The sequence below is a fragment of the Centruroides sculpturatus genome, unplaced genomic scaffold (genome assembly GCF_000671375.1).
Source record: "Centruroides sculpturatus isolate CEXI.00-Female unplaced genomic scaffold, Cexi_2.0 scaffold80, whole genome shotgun sequence".
NCBI classification, from domain to species: domain Eukaryota; kingdom Metazoa; phylum Arthropoda; class Arachnida; order Scorpiones; family Buthidae; genus Centruroides; species Centruroides sculpturatus.
Window position 1 is genome coordinate 486,824 of NW_019384552.1, and position 21,378 is coordinate 508,201.

Here is a 21,378-nt window from a genome sequence, read left to right on the forward strand (position 1 = left end):
CCCAAATACCCTTAAACAAAGGAAAAGTACGTCCTTTATGAAGGCATAGAGCCTTTACTACATGAAAATGAAAATTAATGAATACACTGTGTACAGTAATTTACCTGATAAGACAGACCTCAGAAAAATACTTTATGAGAGCTTTTATACTTTTATAAAGCTGTCTATAATGAAAATTAATTAACTAAGGATTTTTTTTGCCGTACCAGGATGTGGCCGAGTTATCCGGAATGCCGGGTTATCGAGAGCCGAGTTTTCGAGGTTCTACTGTACAATAAAAAGTAAACGAAATTGTATATGTTGCGTGTCAGATATTTTTTCGGACGTGCCACATTGAGAACGCGTGCCATCCACAGTCTACAGTCGTTCATTACTTAAGAAATGCTCTTCTATAACAATTAAACTATTTAAAAGCTACAAATATATTTCGGGTTGGTATAATATACTCCAACCCCTCTTCAGTGCTAGTTCAAATAAACAAAAAGTGTTAAAACATGACTATGTTATATTACATTAAATGAAACAAACCAAAAAACACTAAAAACACTTACATTTTTTCATTAAGTACACAACAAAAATTATTTCTTATTTTGCTTATTCACAAATTAGGAGGTAGGGGGTAGACCGTTTACAAACATCAATTTATGTTTTAACATCAATTTATGTTTATTTAAAAGCTATTTCTGTTTGTATCCTTGTCTGCTTGGACCTTCTTTATTATACTGGTGTAGTTTCAAATTAGCAAATAAAGGAGATCTTAGTCAATAAAGTCAAAACAAAATATCGTTATTTTCACCTGATATTTTGTCATGGCTTTTTTGACTAAGATATCCTTTATTTGCTAATCGGAAACTACACCAGTAAAATAAGTCCTATTAAAGAAGGTCCAAGTAGACAAGGATACAAACAGAAATGTATAGACTACGAGTAAGGACATAGAGGTAAAAACAATTAATATTTAAAAGTAATTTCATAACATTATCGTAATAATTTTAGTGACAGAAAATAACTGTTAATCATTTTTTTAATTATTAACGAAGTAATTTTTTTTTAAAACATAAAGAAGTTTTTACATTACAAGAATATAAGAAATTAAAATATAGAATTCGTTTTACTCGAATTGAATTAATTTTAAATATAAAAAAATTATAATTATTAAACAAACCGAAATTGCAGTTTTAAAATTAATTATTGTATTTCGGGAAAAAACCGATTTTTCTGGAACAGCGACAATAACTGTAATAATAAGCATTATTATTAGATTTGAAGGTCGAATCCAAGACAAAACACGGGATCTGAGAATAAAGGAAAATAATAAACGCTAATTCGATCTTCTGGTAGAATTTAATGCAGATGACAGCTGTTAAAACCTGATAAAGTGTCGAGTGTGATAAGTCGATAAATAATTGTTTAAGGTCACTTCTCGAATTCATTATCATTTTATTAAAATTTGACGATCTGTTGTTATGAAAGGAATACGAAAGTACAATAAACCCTAGATTTAATGGACGAAAAGTTCCTGTCAGATAGAAGAAGTACAAAACCTTTTTTTTCGTGAATAGAACGTAGATTAAAGAGCGGAGGAAAGAGTAAAAGAGAATTATTTGGTGTAGGAGAAAGGCCCATTACATGTTTTAGTTTGGGGCCTCGACAAGTATGTCCAGCCTGGAATAACGCGCTTTAATTCTTTAAATGCCAACATCTACTATTGCATTCGGGCTTATATTAAGAGAATTAGAAATCAAACTTAAAATTCTGCAATGTTTCGATGGTTATATTTATTGATAAATTCCTTCTTTATTAATCATTTTTATTCGTTATCTTGTTAAAATTTGTAGTTAACTGGTTCTGCAAAGGAGATAAAAAAACAATTCGATATAAATGTCATTCGAGGATATAAATATTACATTTATCTTTAATTTATTATCTGAAAGGATAAAATTTGATCATTTTATCCTTCTTTTAATTTGTTTTTTCTAACTACTCAAACTTCTAATGAATATAATTTAATAAATTTAATATTAATTATTCAAATATACCACTAAATAAATTATATTTATATGGATTAAAACATAAATTGCTCATTAAATTAAATTGAATAAAATATTTTTAATATATTAAGATTTTACTTAATTTATCATTTTTCTCAATTTTATATGTACTGTACAAGTTTTGTATAGCGACAAGAAAATATTTATATTTTGTCTTTTGAAAATTAAATGATAATATAAATATAAATGATAATGACACGTCAATTTTTATATTATTTCATAAAGCGCGAAGGATGAAAAATCAATGTACGATAATATATTAGTTGCTTCATTTCAGATATTACATTATCAAAATTAAAATAAAAATATTCCAATAATTCGTTTAATGCAGATTCTTTTATAAACGTGCCAGCCAATTATAAAAATGTTTAAATGCGTATCAATACGACAACAGCTCCATATTTAATAACAAGGCATAGAATGAATTATGTAAAGTATACTTTCTGCTAAATACATTATAAATCGATCATTTACCGTATATCTTATAATATATACAATATAAAAATAGGTTTTGTTGAATGGATCCAATCTTCGGTTTCTGGCCACGTTCAACTGTAACTTCTTTTGTTAATGCTGTATATTTCTCCTTTCGTACGAATACCAAGTGTTCCGAAAATAGGCTACATATAATACCCACGAAATCGGGGGATTTAAAAAGTTTTACTCCTCGTAAAACTGCAGAAATTTTAATATTAATCAAACTCCTTCTTGGTGGCCATTGTGGTAAAGTACCATTTGTCAACGTCGGGATATTTCGGGATATACAGATTCCGGTCATGCTAACGTGACCGGAATCTGTATATCCCGAAAGAGACCAGGTAAGTAAAATTTTACTGTATTTTTGTCAAATTTTAATTATTTTCAGTTAAATTTCGTCCCTTATTATTGCATTTTTATTATTGTTGAAAATTATGTATAACACCATTTAAAGCGACGTTTATAAATTTTAGTGATTTTCATAATAAACAAATAATAAAGTATATACTGTATATTGTAATGTTATTTTTATGTTCATTGTCTAGTCTCATTTCCGATTTAAAACTTAATATAAACTTAGATATTTTCGAATGGAATAACCAGTATAAATAACTTTAGTTTTAAAATGTTTTAAAAATAATTTATTTGATATAATTTCTTGTTAGTTCAGAATGCGAATAGCATCTACCTCTTTCTACTTATTAATCAATTAAGTCGAGGCCTAATGTACGAAAATTACATATTTGATTAAAATTATTTCATAAATTTAGCGAAAACTATCGTATATTGTCAAATTTTCTTTTATATATGTGTGCAATTAAATATGCGTAATATCGACTTGCTTTATTTAAAATAAAATTTTCTTTAAAATCGGAAAATGTATCTATAATTGTCCATATTTAGTTCAAATTATTTTAACTTAGAAATAGCAAGACATTGGGTAGGTTTCCAAAAGGCAATTATTACTCCACTTTTAAATGCAAATCAAGACAATCTTAATTTTTATTTACATAAGAAAAGCAATTATTAATTTAAATTATTGTTGTAACTTGAAGCTATTGTAAGGAATAACAATACTGTTTATTTTACATATATATATATATACTTTTTTTGTCTGTTTATACTATCTTTCTAAGGGGCAAGTAATATGGCGATAAAATGTTTAGAAATAAAACTTTAAAATCACGTAATTTTTTCCACGGAAATTTAATTATAGGTTCAAGCGTGCCGTCAGATGATAAAGTTAAATCCTAATTAAACGATAAATTAATATGCCTCCATGTCCTTGGTTTATTATAATATAAATATAATATAAACAGTTATATTAAATAAAACAAATTTCTGTTCTGTGAAACTTTGTTGCAGTATCTGTGAAGTCAGTCTAATAAGTCCTGATAATAGAAAATACGTACTAATGGACGAAAAAATTTATATTATACTGATCAAACGAGTTAACATACACATATCATACACTCTTCGGGCAGAATTTCACTTCGAATTTCGAACAAATCGAATTCATTAATATGTAAATCTCTATATCCCCGGCCAGGACAAAAGTACAGTTACGAACTGAAGGAATTTCAAACTATCGAATTAACGAGGATTGCCTGTATTAGGAATAAGAGCAAAATGACTTTTGTCAAAATGTTTACATATGCCACAACTGTAAGGCTTTTCTCCTGTATGGATTCGTTCATGAGTTTGCAAGATTTGTTTAGTTGTAAACTTCTTGTTTCAGGTTTTTACACAAAAATTCCTTTCGGTTCCTTTTTCCACAATTAAAATATTTCAACAGTTATTTTTCTTAATCGGTGTATAATAAATTTAATTTTGTTAAATCAGGACAATAATTAACCAATAATAATATTTAACTAAAAATGAGAATTTTTATATCTAAAAGCAAATTTTTGTATCAAAACTCATATATATAGGCCTATATAAATTTGATTTCTAGAATTAGTTTTTATATTTTATACACTAATATTTTTTCAACCACAGCTAAAATCAGGGACGACATATTAATTAATTAATTAAAGTAAACAATTTCTGTAAAACATTTTAAAAAGGTGTATTTATATCTTCATGGCGTCTCTTTTTATATCTTTGCAGTGGCTCTCTTGCCTCTACTTACATCAATGCTCTTTATTCAAAAATGTAACAAAACAGTATAGCCATTATTCTTCATTTTTTCCATAAACCGTGGAAAATATTTTTTTTTCTAAACTTTGTTTTTCATCCAAAGAACAACTGAAAGTAATAACATATCAATACATGAAATAAATTCTATAAAATTTAATTTTACAAATAAATTTAACATTAAAATTCATTAAAATAATACTACAATAGAGCCTCGTTTATCCGAAAGTCGGTTATCCGAAAGAATTCCAGTCGGCCTAAAGAATCATTTTTATTTGTTTTTACATTTTTCAATGTATTTATTTCGTTTGTAAAACATAAATAAATCATTTTTAACGATACAATAGCCACGATTATTTTAAAAAGTTTACGTTAGGCTTAACATCGACGAAAATTCAACGCGAAGCGACACGCAACGGAGAAAAATTTCAACACGGGATAGTTTAATATATTTTTTCGTACACAATCGGTTATCCGAAAAATAAGTTATCCGAACAACCTCAATCCCCAATTGATTCGGATAAACGACGCTCTACTGTATTTATATTTTTATTCATTCGTATTGTTAAATTGTAAAGTTGTATAATATATTGCGTTCAGAAAAAAGAATAGTCTACTGTATTTTTAAATAAGTTAAATAGTCTACTGTGTTAAGTATACTTCTTTCATAACTCGTTTTCGATAAGAGGAACTCAACGTTGAAACGTTTAAAATTCAAATACTTAAGAATGAAATCGTGGATTTCATTCTTGCAAGATTAAAAACGAGAAGAACGAAATTCAGTTTCTATTTTCTGTATTTTCAGGGCGAGAATTAGCTAAACGGAAAAATAAAAAATAAAACAAACAAATAAAACTTTAAATATCAGACATTCATATTCAATGTATTTTGTACAATGATTAAAATTTCTATTCTCTACGCTAAATCATTTAAAATATATAAATTCTGTTAAGACAGACGGATAGATCACAATGGAAATCTATAGGTTTACATATTTTTTTCAAATTGCAACCCAATAAATTACAGCCCAATAAATTGTTTCTCAACTTTTTAACTCTAAATTGAAATCTTTAACTGAAATAAATATATGATATGATATATAATTTTTCTTGTTTATAAAAACAAAATAAACAAAATTTTCTCATTAATCCATAAATTAAAAGTTTATTATATTTACTTTTCTAACCACCTAAAAGGGGTTTTGGACAAATAAAACTGAATTATGACATTCAGACCCAACTTTCACCGTAGTTCAATTACTCAGAAATTAATTTCAGATGTTTTATTTATATGCATTTCGAATCGAAATCGCTTATCTGTCTTCAGTCTACAGATTATAAAATTGTTTTATAAATTTGCAGTTAAAATTACAACAAAGATATAACATCAATAACATAACTTACAATAGATATAATGCGCGATAGAACCAACACCAACAACCGGTACTCTTCGAAATAAATCACAGGAACAATCATCTTGTTGTTGTTGAATGGAGTGTTCAGCACATGAAGGCTATATACTCCGAAAGAGCGAGGTTTTGAACGCTAGGCGTCCGATGAGCCGGCCTTATAGATGGAATGGCCACACGCGCGCGAGGGAAATAATGCCTTCCGGGAGGACTTTTATGGGAAACTGGCCCCTATATTCAGGCGTCAAACGACGTGGAGAAAACCCGGAAAACTCCACGCATTCAGCCCGTCCGAGCGCGGCGCGAACCCACGACCGAACTCCCATTGTTCAGGGTTAAGTCCAAACAATCATCCTGCATCGCGTAACATCTTTTTATTCTTATACAGTATACGACAGTCATTCCAAACGTCATCTATTAACATCCCGCTATTTAAATCAATCGATTTATCATTATTTTTAATCGCTATATGTTCTTTAAACTTTCTTAAATATACATCATCTTCTATAAAAAAAAATTAATATTATTTTTATCAATTGTACAATTAGTTTCACCGCAATGTAAAAACCAAAGTATTTTTTAACCTGATGTTCATCGTGTTCTTTTATCCTTTCTTCCAATATTCTTCCAGTTTTCCCAATATAATGAACCTGTTTTGTACACGTACTGTACATGACATTTTATATACAACATCTGATTTTTCCAATATGTTTTGTTTCTTTTTATTTTGTTTAGTAAATATATAACCTTTAAGTTTATTTTTAAATTAACTGCTAATTCTAGATTTTTAAAAAATTTCTCAAAATTATTTGTAATATAGAAAACAAATATATGTTTTAATTCTTTTTAAAATTTTATTTTATATCTGTTGTCCTAATATTCTCTCGTCCATTTTTTATAATTCTATTAGGATAGCCACTTAGTAAAATCGTCGTCTTTAATTTTTCTTCCTCCTCTTTTTTAATCTTTCTTCTATCTGTTGTACTGTACGTGTGTGAATTTTGTTTAGTGCAGTAATGAAATTGTTCTGTTTTATATAAAGCGGACAGTATGATTTATAATTTATTGTCAGAGTTGTACAAATTTTTTCATATTTCCTAAAGGTAACTCCTGTATTATTTCTATTTATTGTTATATCTAAGTAATTTATGATCTGCTTTCAAGTTCTATTTCAAATTGAATGTGTTTATTTATATTATTAGCAGAGTTTTGTATTTTTACTTCATCCATTATTTCCGAATAAAAAATTATTAAAATATCATCTACATATTTTACTATAAGGATTATACCTGGTAAAGAAGCCAATATTTTATCTATAGTATTCATACAAAATTCTGCAAGTTTGGATCCTATGACTGAACCCATACTAATGCCATCTTTTTGGCGAAAATACTTATTAACAATTTTGAAATAGTTACTAAAATATGTTAATTTAATCAGTTTTTGGATCCAGCTTTCTATATTTATTATTTTTAGTTTTTTTCTATCATTTTCCATTTTATATTGGGATACATTGAAATTATATCTAGACTTAATAGTTTATAGAAAGGTTTAAACTTATTTTTCTCCAGACGTATGAGTTTTGAATCGGATTTTTAAAATAGATGTTTTACCGTTTGATTGATCCAATATAAATTGTTTTTCTTTCGTCCACAGGCCTTATATCAAATCGCTGAATGTAAAATATGTCTCTCTATTCTCCATATATCATGATGTTGAGTACCCCTTTTAGATGGTTAGAAAAGTAACCAATTACATCTGGCTAATATAGCTAATCATAGCGTCTTATTTATTATATTCACTTGACTGTCACCCACTTTTGAGTCACTGGTAAAAACAAATGGTAAAAACTTAAACATTAAAAATTACGAGGTTTGCCAAAAATTATTAGAGAGATTGTGGCCGAAGTTCAAACGTTAAACGTACACGTTTGACGTTTAAACTTCAAGTAAACCACGTTGCGCCACACGTTCACGTCGTACAGTTGAAGGTTGAAAAGTATCGGGATATTGTTGAAAAAATGGCGGAAATGTTTAACAACGACGAATGTTACCAGCGAAGGTAAATAAACAAACAAAACTTTTTTAAAGTATTTATAGGATGTTTAATAACGTTAAATAATTATTTTTAATTAGGGTCGTGTCTCCTACCGTACAATAGGACGGTAGGAGATATTCATCATACTTTTGTTGAGGGAAGTAGGGCTTATGTAAATCCGAAAGCAATTTGGGAAATTATTTTAAGAAAATTTACAAATGTATTACGCTGCTGATGGTAGAAGATGCCGTGAAAAAACAAACCTACTCCTACAGAATTCTGATAAGCTATCATGAACACAAATATGTGTAAATTGACATCATTTGCAAAAGAATTGAATAATTAAATAATTTCTGAATTAAAATCGTCTGTTTCTTTACAGTATTATTTATAAATGCTTAAATGATCATTATTTTAATAAAATACGTTACAATTTTAACCCCAAACACAAAAAAATGAAGTTTAAACCGATCTTCTACTCACCATGCTAGACGTAGCGAACGCTATTATCAACCTTTTAGAATTGCCAGATGGCGGCGCTCGACGTACGACGTTCACGTTTTGGGCTGAAAACCCAAAACGTGAACGCGGCCGCAACTTCTCTATTATTGGGATGCAATTTGAAAATATTGTAGTTTTTTAAATAAAAAATAACAATAGTACTTGATAAATATTAATGTTTTATTATCGAATAATTTTTAAATTTCTAGTTAAAATAATTGAAATTTAAAATGTAATTAGGTAAAAATTTCCACATTAATTTCGAATATATAAAGTACAGTCATGACTAAAGATGGAATCAATTTTCTCATCTGAGTCTTTTGTTAATTTTCTAAGTTTTAAAGTTTCATTTTTATTTTTGGAATTCAAATATTTAATTTTCAGTATTTAGGGTGGGGTATATATGTATGCCCCGACTGAAGAATACTATAATTTTTGCACAGTTTGTTAGAAATAAGTCGTGTTTGGATGTCCGATACCCTGATAGTTGTCACTCCACAAGTGTTTGACGAACTGAAACATGTTTTGGTCCCAAATTGATAGCTCTGGATGTAACGGAGGAAATGGCTGGAAGTTGGTACGGAAGGGTTTCCTATTAGCCCCGATTTAAACCCCGTGGACTTTGCGATACGGAAGTAACTAAAGATAAAGTTTATGTGTGTTCAATGGAGAACCTGAAGATTCTGCAGGAGCGCTTCAGGGAAAGGAATACGGTAGAGGTCTGACACCGTATTATTGATCATATCCTTAAACAGAAAACATTTTTATAATGAAGACAGGATGGATTCGAATCCATAGTTAGCCAGCGTGGCCTAAATACGTTAAGCGTGGATATCAGCTCGGGCTTTATGTCATCGATAGTCGACATCTTGCCCTATGACTTTTGTACATGACTAACGTTTCGGGTCGAGGTGCGTTTGGCTTGACCTCATCACCCGTACAATGATCATTTAGTCCAGTGTTTCCCAACCTTTTTTGTGCTATGCCCTACCTAAACCTTTCCAAAATTCTTATGCCCCTCTAACATATACAGCGGTTATTCGGTTAACTTAAACTCTGAACGAGTCAATTTTCAAATTGCCACCCTTAACAATCGACCCCCTGTGGGACGTGGGCCCCATGTTGGAAAACACTGATTTAGTCGATATTTCAATACAAATTTTTATTTTAATTACTTTCTAGATGCTGATTTTTTTCGGTTATAGTATTTTCTTTCATATGAAACCTAATTTCTGTAGAATGTGCGTTTTTTTATTTATACAGTAATTTAATTAAATCTTTCTTGTTTAATGTAAAAGATAATTAATTCTCGCCAAAAGATTGATTTTTTCATTTAATAAATATAGTCTTAATAAAATCAACGAATATTAACTCTTTCTAAATTTTATTGTAAATAGCTTTATTCTTTCGGATAAGGAGGTGGAGGGCAAGAAGGAATTATTGGTTCGTTTGAATATCCGCCACGTCCAGTGTGATTATTTAAATGGTTTAAAAGTTCGCGCTTTACGACGTTACTGCCACATCCTTGAGGACAAGGAATTACGATGTAAGGACAGTGTTGTAAATGCTCCTGTAAAAAAATTAGTTTAAATTAGTCTAATATTTTATAAATTATAGTTACATTTTAATATATGTTTATGGAGAATACGTCGTATATTAATCGTTTCTGCTTCGGGAAATAACAGTTATTTTCAACACAAATCATTATTAAAATTTGTAAAATTTAAATTTAAGGTAAACAAATGTTTCCTTTCAAATCGTTTCTTACAAAAGAACTTTGTTTTATAAAATTATTATTCGAAAAAACAGCAGAGAGGAAAAAGAAAGGGTATGGCAAAGCTAGAGAAGAAACAATCTGTATTTCCGTTTGCCTGTTGTAGGAGGACCCCCGTCCTTTGTTACATATAAAATTAACATAATCATGTATTGACACACAGAATTAATCACATCAATAATGATAACGTAGTCGTACGAACCGAATATCTAATGATATAGTCTGTAGAGTTCTAATGCCTGGTACCGAAAATCTTGATGATGCACATTGTTTAATTTTCCGATTTCGGAATGAGATAAATAAATCTCAACGCGTGACCGTCCACAGAAAAGCTAAAGAATAAATGTAATAATGAAAGAAGCTTATAATTCCCGTCTCTTACAGTGCACAGAGTAGAAAGGTTGAAAAGTATCCAGCAATGAATTGTATAACTTTCTCGTCAAAACATTTAAATTTGGCGTGGCACTATCTAGTATGATATTTTACGTTAAAAACTGTTTTATATTAATTATTATGATAAGGCAAAATGCTTAATTTTGAGGGTAGAAACGAATTTTATAAAAGAAAAAAATTGTAAATGCTAATAACGAGTAAAATATTCATTAAGTCTGCCCTACACATAACTCCTCTATCTCGTCACCCCTTAGACATTCATCAAATCACCAAAATTTAAAATCCTAGATTTCCTAATAAGGAAACCTTGATGCAAAATTTCAAAAATTTTCGACAATATGCTCAGGAGTTTTTAAGCTTCAAATTAGATGCACAAAATCGTGCCCCACACATACACTAACATCCATACGTACAGCAAAAACCATTAATTTTTTTTTCATTTTTCAACATTTCAAGGTTCACCGATTCCAAAAATGTAAAAATATTCAGGTATCATTTTTGACTCATCGTCATACCTATTCAATAGCCGGGAAAGTCAAAATAAATACTTATCGTATCTTGAGAGAAGAAACACTATTCTAAGCCGTATGTGTCAACATCAAATGTCGCCATGTATGGGCTGAACTCAAAGATTTAAAAAATAAATATAAGGTTACGTTTCTTACTAATAGATCTAATACAATCATTTGTTATTCATTTTCGCCCGATTATAACAATTTCGATATTATTTATCTCAAATAGATACATTTTCATTAATATAAACCTAGTTTACGTCATTTATTATTTTTATAAACTGTTTTTCTCTATTTAATGTCTTTTACTTTTGTAAGTAAAGATGTTAAATGTTTATCATTTTGTTTTTGTGATTTTTTGCGTCAGAAATTATTTATAAATTCGAAAAATTAAAATTTTCAATACAGAATTATAATTACCTTCAACTTTTTCAGTGGAATATTTAAATTGCACCCAAATGTATATTTGCTGCATTTTACTAATAAATTTCCTAATTTCCTGGACGACAGCTTCGAGATCTGTACTAGCTGTAATTAGTAATATATTAACAATAAAAAAAAATTAAAATCTATTGAAATTTTAATTTTATTTAATAAAAATATATTCTGAAAAGAACTAATGGAGTCGGATAATCTATTTTTTACCGTATTGCACTATTCACTAGTACACGGAAAACTGCTAGTTTTCCATTCGTTTCTGACTTTTGGAGGCTTAATAAATTCCGAGTATGTAGACTGGTATAAAAATTAAAAAAGAGGTAAACAGGTTAACATAAAGAAAAACACTTTTATTTTAGTAAATATACTTCACCCCTTTTTTGCATTGTCACGTAAATAATTGTCAATTGGATATTAATAATGTAAAAATAATATACAAAGAAAAAAATATAGTTAAGAGAAAATTTAAAGAACATTTCGCGATAATTATGCAAAGTAATGTTATGAATTTGAATAATGGAGTGATGCCAGCGGAATGCTGGGAAGAGTTAGTGTCATTTAAGGATTGTAAACGCGATGGTACTAGTGAGAAAGATGTGTCTTTCATGGATGCTAGAGCGTCTTCTGTTGTATCTTTTACTGAGAAAGCTGAGTCGTTTGCGGATTTTGTTCCTGCTATACATTCTGGTTGTGAGAAACCCTACTGATGAGGCCTTAGCAGGCGAAATGCATTTAGGGTGAAGTATATTTATTAAAATAAAAGTGGTTTTCTTTATGTTAACCTGTTTACCTCTTTTTTAATTTTTATACCAGTCTACATACTCGGGATTTATTAAGCCTCCAAAAGTCAGAAACGAATGGAAAACTAGCAGTTTTCCGTGTACTAGTGAATAGTGCAATACGGTAAAAAATTTAATTTTATTCTTTAAAAAAAACATTTAACATAAATTAACGATTCAAATACATATCGATAAAAATAAAGATGTAGCGACGTTCCGTATATCTCGGCAGATAAGACAATAGTTGAATCATAAAAAAAGGCCCTCAAAATCCGGGGTCGTCTTATAGGACAGATACAAAAATTTAGATTGAAATTTATATAAATTAAAAACATTATAAAAACAGACAAACCGTAATTATTTAGTAGAAGAGAGTAGGGTATGTGCACAAAACAGAATAGCCCATACGACGTTTTTGTGAATAGTCAAGGTCATTACCCGAATGCCGAATCAGTGCCAATGTTTGCAACAATTGCAATGCAGTGCTGCCAGATCAAGAAAATAAAATATGTTCATTCGAAAAATTACGAATAGGACATAATTCCTATTCGTAATTTTTCATCATCATCCGGATAATAACGCTATACAGTGTTATTATCCGGATGATGATCGCTGATCTAAATTAAATTCATAGGCCGTTGATAGTTTGGGGGTTGTCTTATAGGACAGATAGGCTTATATACTAAAACTATAAAACTTCGACGAAAATTTATACCTCGTCTTATCTGAAAGTAGTCTTATCTGCCGAGATATACGGTATTTAATTTAATTTAATTTTTTTCTTTTGCATTCTTAGATAGATTCGTTTCTTGCAAATATTTGTATTAAATTAAAAGTTTCTTCATTTATTTCAAATAAAAGATAATTTATAAATAATTTAAAATACAGGATTTGCATAAATGAAAAAAGACAAAAAGATGTGTTGACGAATTCGTAAACACATTTCTTAAACTAATAACGAATGACGAGGCTACTACGGAAAATCTGTAGTTTTTAACTTATTTGTCTCTTGTACCGAATTGTCGTATATTAATAATATGATAATTTAGTAACGGATTTACAGAGCCGTAACAACGGATTTAGAACAGTATTTAGAACAGTATTTTACAGAGCCGAAACAACTTTTTGTTAACAATTCGAGAGGTTTTTAATTGTGCTAATCAATTTAAATTCTTTTATTTAAAATTAATGGTTATTGTTTATGCCAAATATTCAACCGAAGAAAAGATAGTAGATAATTTTGTATATAAAAAACGTAAAAAGAACATTAAACAAGTAGAAAGAAATTCAACGCTTCATTTTACCTTTTTCACCTGTTCACATTCTTCAAATCTAAGATCTTTAGAGCATAAAGAGCAGCGCAGAAATTCCGATTTATCTTTAACCTCTACATCCACGTGAAAGATTGGTCCACAGGATTGGCAACAAAATCCAGGATAATCTTCAAATACAAACATTAATATTCTCAAACCTAATCCCGAGACATTTCTGATCTTGTCTACTCCATCGTCATCGAAATTGTATCTCTATGTAATCGTAAAATTTACCTTTAGCATTTATATAAATAGAACGAACAGTTGTTTTACAATATATTCACTTATTATATAATTTACTTACAATAACAGTTTCGACTTTTGTGTCATTCGTTTTACATTTCTTATCGCTACAAAATATAAAAAATGTAGATGCAATAATAGTTATGCTCTATACATATAAGTATAAACGTCTGATATCAGTTACCTTTTATCTTTATCGAAAGTAAACTTATTGAAAATGTAGATTATACTTAAAAATAGTCCAAACGCAAAGGTAAAGATTAAAACGTCTTCTTCTTCTATATCCAGACTTTTGTAAAACGTTTTCGACATGGCTCCACCAATACAATATAACATCTATTGTTGTGATTTATGTAGGAATATACATCTAAATATATATTTCGTGCAAAATCTATTATCTAAAGATAATTCCTATGACATCAATATGTAATAAAACAATAATATCGTTGTTGAGAAATTCTATTTGAGTTAATCTTATCGAGTCAAATAAACCAGAGCTACGTAAACACTACGCATTTTATTTTTAGTAAAATTCACTCGTTTAAATTAATAATTAAAGATTTATTTATTTATTTTTTTTTAGAATTTTATTCAAGTATTTACTATTTTATTTATATAAATTATTAGGATTTGCATCGATTAATTTAAAATACATTTTAATAAGTCATTTTAAATCTGTTAAAGAGATTAAAATAATTGAAGGTTTGTTAATTTCAAATATATTAAATGTTTTCTTTGAGAAATTCATATTTATTCATAATTAACTTAGATTTAAAATTTTTATTTATATTTGAATTGATGCTAAACGCTAAACTATCTGCTTTGTTATAGTGATAAAAGAAGGCTAATTTAATATTTAAACGTAATTTTAGAGGTAAACGATTAGGCTGTCACTTAATGATAATTTTCATAATTATAATAAATTATTTTTAATTTCGGATATCCAGAAGAAAAAAATTACAAAATATAATTTATTTAAACACAAAAATTAAATATAAATTAATACTTAAATTTGAACTTTTAAATAAACAGTATGAAGTATAATAAATTAAATTACAAGTACAAGTATTTAACCTTCATATTATAATAAATTACATACAAGTATTTAACCTTCGTATTTCGTGATTCATCTTCTAGGTTTTAAGAAGGCGTGAAATCGCTTAAAGCCACTTGACTTTTGCGTACGTTAAATAGCGATTTCAAAATGAAAATTAACACTAAAACTATCTTATTGTAAGCAGTAATTAACTAGTAAAAGTTATAATTCGTAACTGGATTATAAATCAATCGATACAAAAGTCGAGTTTTGACGTCTTTTCCTCGCTCTGTGACGACGACTTTTGTTTCATGACATAAAATGGTAAAATGGTCGTAAAATCGAGGAAATCGTCGATACAGATGCAAAGTGATTTTAATTCTATAGCTATTTCGATTTTTCGATATCGCGTTACACGAGAATGCTTATAACGAGGGTATCTGCTTTTTCTATTTTATAATTAAGTTTCGTGACTTTTAACAAACAAATTTTTTAAAAAATGATTCTTGTCGTTAAAATGATTCAGTTAAGTTGAATTTATTATAATCCAGATGTAATTCTTATTCGATTCATACAAGGGTTATGAAGGATCATTATCTTTGTAATAATTCAAAGAGTGGATTACCTTGTACGAATTCTTATGCCATTTATATAAAGAAATTCATTCTTTGAATCATGAACAAACTAAATTCGTTATCAAAATGTGAAAATTGACACAATTGGGTTCTATACAAAGTTTTAAGATTTTGTAACTGTTGTTAAGATCTATTCGAAGAACATTGTTCTGGCGTTCAAATATCAGGGAAATGTCTGCCATAAAAATTGTATCCTTCGAACTAATCTGTACAATTGACGCGTTTCCAATTTTATCTTCGTTTAATACGACAATATCACGCGAGATAAATCGGCAATGCCGTATACGGCAGTACGAATTACTTTCTGAACGTCATTTTCGACGTAAGAAGGGATATTTTAATCGCATGAATTTTATTTAAAAATTATAAGTAATATGCTGTCTGTTCGTACAGACATTTTTATACACCTGTACGAGCATGTTTATATACCTGTATCTATCTCTACGGTCTACTCGTCCACACCGAGAACGCTCTTACTTTTTCAATAATGAATCTTAACGAAAATTTTAATCCGTATATTCCTATGAAAAGTATAAACGGGAAGACAACAATAAAATTTGTAGAAGTTTATAAATAAAACGATTAAATTAGAAAAATATAAATAGTAAAACATGCTCAGATGTTACATTTGGTTCTATAGAGAGCATTGCCGAAATGGTTTAATTTAACCTCTAAATAAATAGAATGTTCTTTGGTGATTACCATACGTTTTTATTTTCATTTTTCGTTTACGCTCGAAAATTGCTTATTATTTTAGATAAAAGATGATGATATTTTTGTCGGGTCGATAGGTTTAATGCTTTTTCAAATTTATCGCAGTTAACAAAACCGAATCTTAGATATTTAAATAAAAATAACAAGCATCGTATTATAACAATTAAAATATTTAATAGTTCGTAAGTAAATGCGAAAGTATAAAACTCAACGTAATCCAGAAAATTACAATCGAATCCCAGCAGAAAAATTTAACAAATTACGTTGCTGACAAAATGCTCTTTTATCCGCCGTTTGTGTGAAAATTATGGGCTTTGCTATTAAAAAAATGTAACAGCGAACGGCAGTAAGTATTCGCGTTTCTCATAAACTTATAGAGAGCGCTGCATTTTTATAAATCGGCTTCTTTATCTGAGTCGCTTGTAGCTAAACGTAAAATTCATCATATATTTATATACTAGCTTATCCGTCGCGAATTGCTGCGATCTCAGAAGAAAGGAAATTCAAGCAAACTCATTATGATAAAATTCAATTTACATTTTATCATTTTTATTGAAACTTATTATTATTATTCATTTTCATCGGGAAAACATTTCAAAGTATCGTTTCAATTCTATTTATTTATTGGAGTGCTTGTGGATACACGATATTTTTTGTTTTTCCGTCTGGTGGGTATACAAATACAGTGGAACCTCGGTATACGACCTTAATCCGTTCCCGATGTTTGGACTTATACCGAATTGGACGTATACCAAACCAACCTTTCCCATAAGAAGTAATGTAAAAACGATTAATCCGTTCTCGTGTAAAAAAATGGCTGGCTTTAAACACCTCGCTTTCCTGGCTAGTTCCTGCTTGATTTTTCGTGAGATCAGCGTGTATCTTTTTAGCTTTCTCGCAAATAATTGCTTCCGATACGCTGTCTCCAGCACTGTTTTTCAGTTATCCAAAGCAAAAGCAATTTCTCGACATGATCTAATGTCTTCGATCTCTGTTTAGAAATTGATTTAACCCCTTTCGCAACGTTAGCAGATTTAATAATGTCTTTATTTTTCGCGATTGTCCATATCGTCGTTCTCGGAATACGGTAAACAACAGTTAAAATCTCGAACACGCGTGCCACCTTCGTATTTCTCAACAATCTCTTTCATCAGTTCCATTGTAATTCTAGTCATTTTTTTAGTTTTCTGTCGCTTTTCATTTGCCTTTTTGCGATTCGTGATTAATAAAAATAATAAAATTTTACTTACGAATTAAAATCAGAAGAAATTTAACATAGTTATAAACCGTTGCACCGCGAACGTCTAGTCTGGTCTAGTACACCGATAGTGCTACTTGTTCATTGATGGCGCGTATAATTAATTGAATTATGTCGTATACCGAATAAAAGTCGTATACCGAGCAAAATTTGTTTCGTCCAAACAGGACGTATTCCGAATTGGACGTATTCTAAAGCAGACGTATACCGAGGTACCACTGTATATCAGAAGGTTTTCCAACGCGTGAGCTGGCCACATACAGTTGTCCATGCGAGAAGCACGGGTAGTTGTTTGGGGTACAGTTAAGGTTTTAACGAAGTTCAAGCGAATACATAATTAGCAAAACAAAATTGAAATAAAGTGATTAAACAAAAATTATTACAAATATCTTAAATAACAGTTCACAAATGCATACATAGAAATATTTTTGCAGGGGGGAAATGGTCTTCGCAATTTAAAATCGATCGAACACACAGTGATATGCTCATATAAACGCACGCCATCTATCGTAGGATAATTGTACTATGCCAGAAACCTTCGCGGGAGTATATTAAACAACTTCCCAAAGTTTCACGGCAATCGGATAAACGGTGTGGTAATGCATGAAGGACATACAGACAGACACACAGACAGACATACATTCATTTTTATATATATAGATTAAAAATATAAACTTTGATAAAACTACAATAAAAACCGTTCTTATTCTTTTTATCCGAGGTGAACTCTAAAATAAGAATAAAGTGATTTAAAAAAAACATTAAAATCTTTACGTTATTCTCCCTTTACTATATAAGAAAACAGAAACAGAATAACAAAGTAACGATTTTAAAGTTTTAATTAACTAATTTAAAAAAAACAGTTTATTGTTATTTTAAGGTTCACCTCGGATAAAAAGTCGGGAGAGTAAAATGATATACCAACGGCTTTTATCGTAGTTTTATCAAAGTTTATATTTTTAATATGTTTTAAATAAATACTTGACTTTGGTAAATTAAAAAAAAAATAAAAAAAAACAGATTAAATCTATTAAGAATGAAGTTTCTTAGTTATACAGTATATTACTGTCCGATGTAATGATATATGCTGCTTGTAGCTGTTTATCGAGAAATTTAATATATAAACAATTATTACCGGCGGAACGTGTCATTTTCTGTAGTATTGTCGAAACAAATGAGCGAGATCGTTCTATATATATTTTGTGCTTTCTTGTTCGAACATCAGCTTGGACATTGTCCCACACAAAATTACTGGCATTTCAAACTTAAGAAAATATCTTATAAAATTGATAGCATTTCTGGTTCGTGTAAAGCTGGACGATCGGAAACTTTTTACCAATTCTTAACGGTCGAATCCACTCTCTGTCGGCTACACTTACAAGCTTTCCGAATTCTGATTAAGAAGAATTATTTGAAAAAATAATCTTTTTTCATGTGGGAATAGATGAAAACTTATATCGGCTCCCGTGTGGCTTTAAAATTGCAATTTGAAATGCAACAGAAAGCTTTGCTTTTCCTATTCCTATTCGTCTTTACTGCTGACAATTATTTAACATAAGAGAAAATGTCCGTAACACCAAACACCAACGATTCCCACAACGAAATCAATTGCCAAAAATTTTTACGTAATTGCAACATTTTTTTATATTAAACGAGTAAAATAAAGTATGCGACGATATTAAATGGAGTTACGAAAAAATTGACGTACAGAAGTGTAATTAAGAATACTGTACTGAATCCTGTAAAATGTTTAATACAGATTTCAGCAAACTGTTCTGAAAATATAGCAACAAAGAAATTTTGTTTAAAGTAGGTTGAATTTAAGAATGCAGAATTTTCCTGTTCTCTTGTCCACGTAAACATTGATAAATGGCACTTTATCACACTTTGACCACTTAAATGAGATGGACAATGGGCACCAAGAAGAAGTTTGATTAATATTAAAATTTAGTAAAACTGCACAAATTGAAACTCTTGAAATCCCCCGATTTCATGGGTACATACGTAGCCATTCGGAACACCTGGTAACCTGGTATTCGAACGAGAGGAGAGGTATACACCATTAACAAAAGAAGTTACAGTTGAACGTGGCCAGAAACCGAATACTGGATCCATTCAACATAACCTATTTTTATATTGTGTATATTATAAGATATACAGTAAATGATAAGTTTATAATGTATTTAACAGAAAGTATGCTTTACACAATTCATTCTGTACTCTAAAATACTGTTTATTTACAAAGATATATCAAAATATTGATAACTAGTAGCCTATTTTTTAGGGTGTGATAGACTCTGGACGCAAAATTTACGCATTTAGCAAAAAACTTTTGGATGATCCCCATTCTCGCTTATGTTCCGAACTGGCTAACGTCAATTCCGTTTACCGGGATTAAAATTTATTACTTTTCTGTACATCTGCAGCTGTGTGAAGGGTGAAGGACATCTTACAATTAAAGGTACTTTCAATAAAATTAATGTATACCAATTTAATCAGTATTGGATAATCCGTTATCTATACCATGGATAATAATCCATTATCTATACTGCAATGCATAGATTAACATTATAATTCTTGCAATTACATTATTCTGATTAAAAAAATTTCATATATTTAATTAATAGTGTCAAAAGTTAGTGTATCAATGTCATTTTTTTCACAATAACAGTTTAATATGGAATCAATTATTACAATTATTTTCATTGTTGTTTACAATCATTGTTATACCCTTTATACTATGTAGATTACCTACACACAATATTTTTAAATAAATACTGCTTATATGGATATTACTGTTTTTTTTTTCAGTTTTCTAAAAATCATCTATTAGGGATACACTGTACTGTATTAGGTTTCAAAATTAATCCTATGGTTAGAATACGCATATTTCATAAACATGTTTTAAATACAGTAGAACCTCGATTATCCGGACTAAATGGGGATGAAGGTAGTCCGGGTAAGGAAAAATCCGGATAATCGAAACAAATACTTTAATTTGTCTTTCAATGATAATACAACATATTTTCTTTTCGATGACATATCGGTAATATTAAAAATAAATACTGTACAGTGGGTGATCGGTTAACGAACAGATCGGATAACGAACAAATCGGATAACGAACACTTTCGCGAAAGATTTTTATGATCGGACAACGAACACATGTTCGGATAACGAACACTTCACTGAACAAACACAAGAATAAGCGCGTAAATAACGAATACCGATTGGTCTTCCTTTGTTTCAGGCAACAATTCGAAACTCTTCGGAGCGTGGGAGACGTCGACAACGACGTTCTACCCAGTATATACTGATCGAATAGTATTCCCCCGAACTTTGAAACTCTCCCTTGTAATTCCAGCCTTTTATATTTCTGACAGAAACAATTCTTTTACGTTTTCTTCTGAAAATACGGATTTATGCCGATATCTGCTATTAAAGATCTTTTGAAGAAGTGGGAAGATGTCAGAACAACGGTCTTAAAATGGCATCCAAACCAGGTTGAGGTTAATAGGCCTATAGATCTCTACAATTACAATGCTATTAATTACTTCTGAAAAATCATGAAGAAGACAGAAAAGCAATCGACATTGGACAGATTCTTTAACCCCCACAAACGGAAAAACACGACTAATAAAAATGCAAGCCCGTGTATATATGTATTTTTATTAT

General features: G+C 29.6%; 1 protein-coding gene across 1 annotated transcript; it reads right to left on the reverse strand.

Annotated features, from left to right (window-relative positions):
* Positions 1-9,207: 9,207 nt before the first annotated feature.
* Positions 9,208-14,452, reverse strand: LOC111623717. The gene is made up of 5 exons (XM_023366404.1): positions 14,247-14,452; positions 14,124-14,169; positions 13,811-14,032; positions 11,710-11,817; positions 9,208-10,180 (listed from the first exon to the last, which is right to left on the reverse strand). The coding sequence occupies exons 1-5, from the start codon at positions 14,396-14,398 to the stop codon at positions 10,010-10,012; spliced, it is 699 nt and encodes a 232-aa protein (XP_023222172.1). The 5' UTR covers positions 14,399-14,452; the 3' UTR covers positions 9,208-10,009.
* Positions 14,453-21,378: the final 6,926 nt, after the last annotated feature.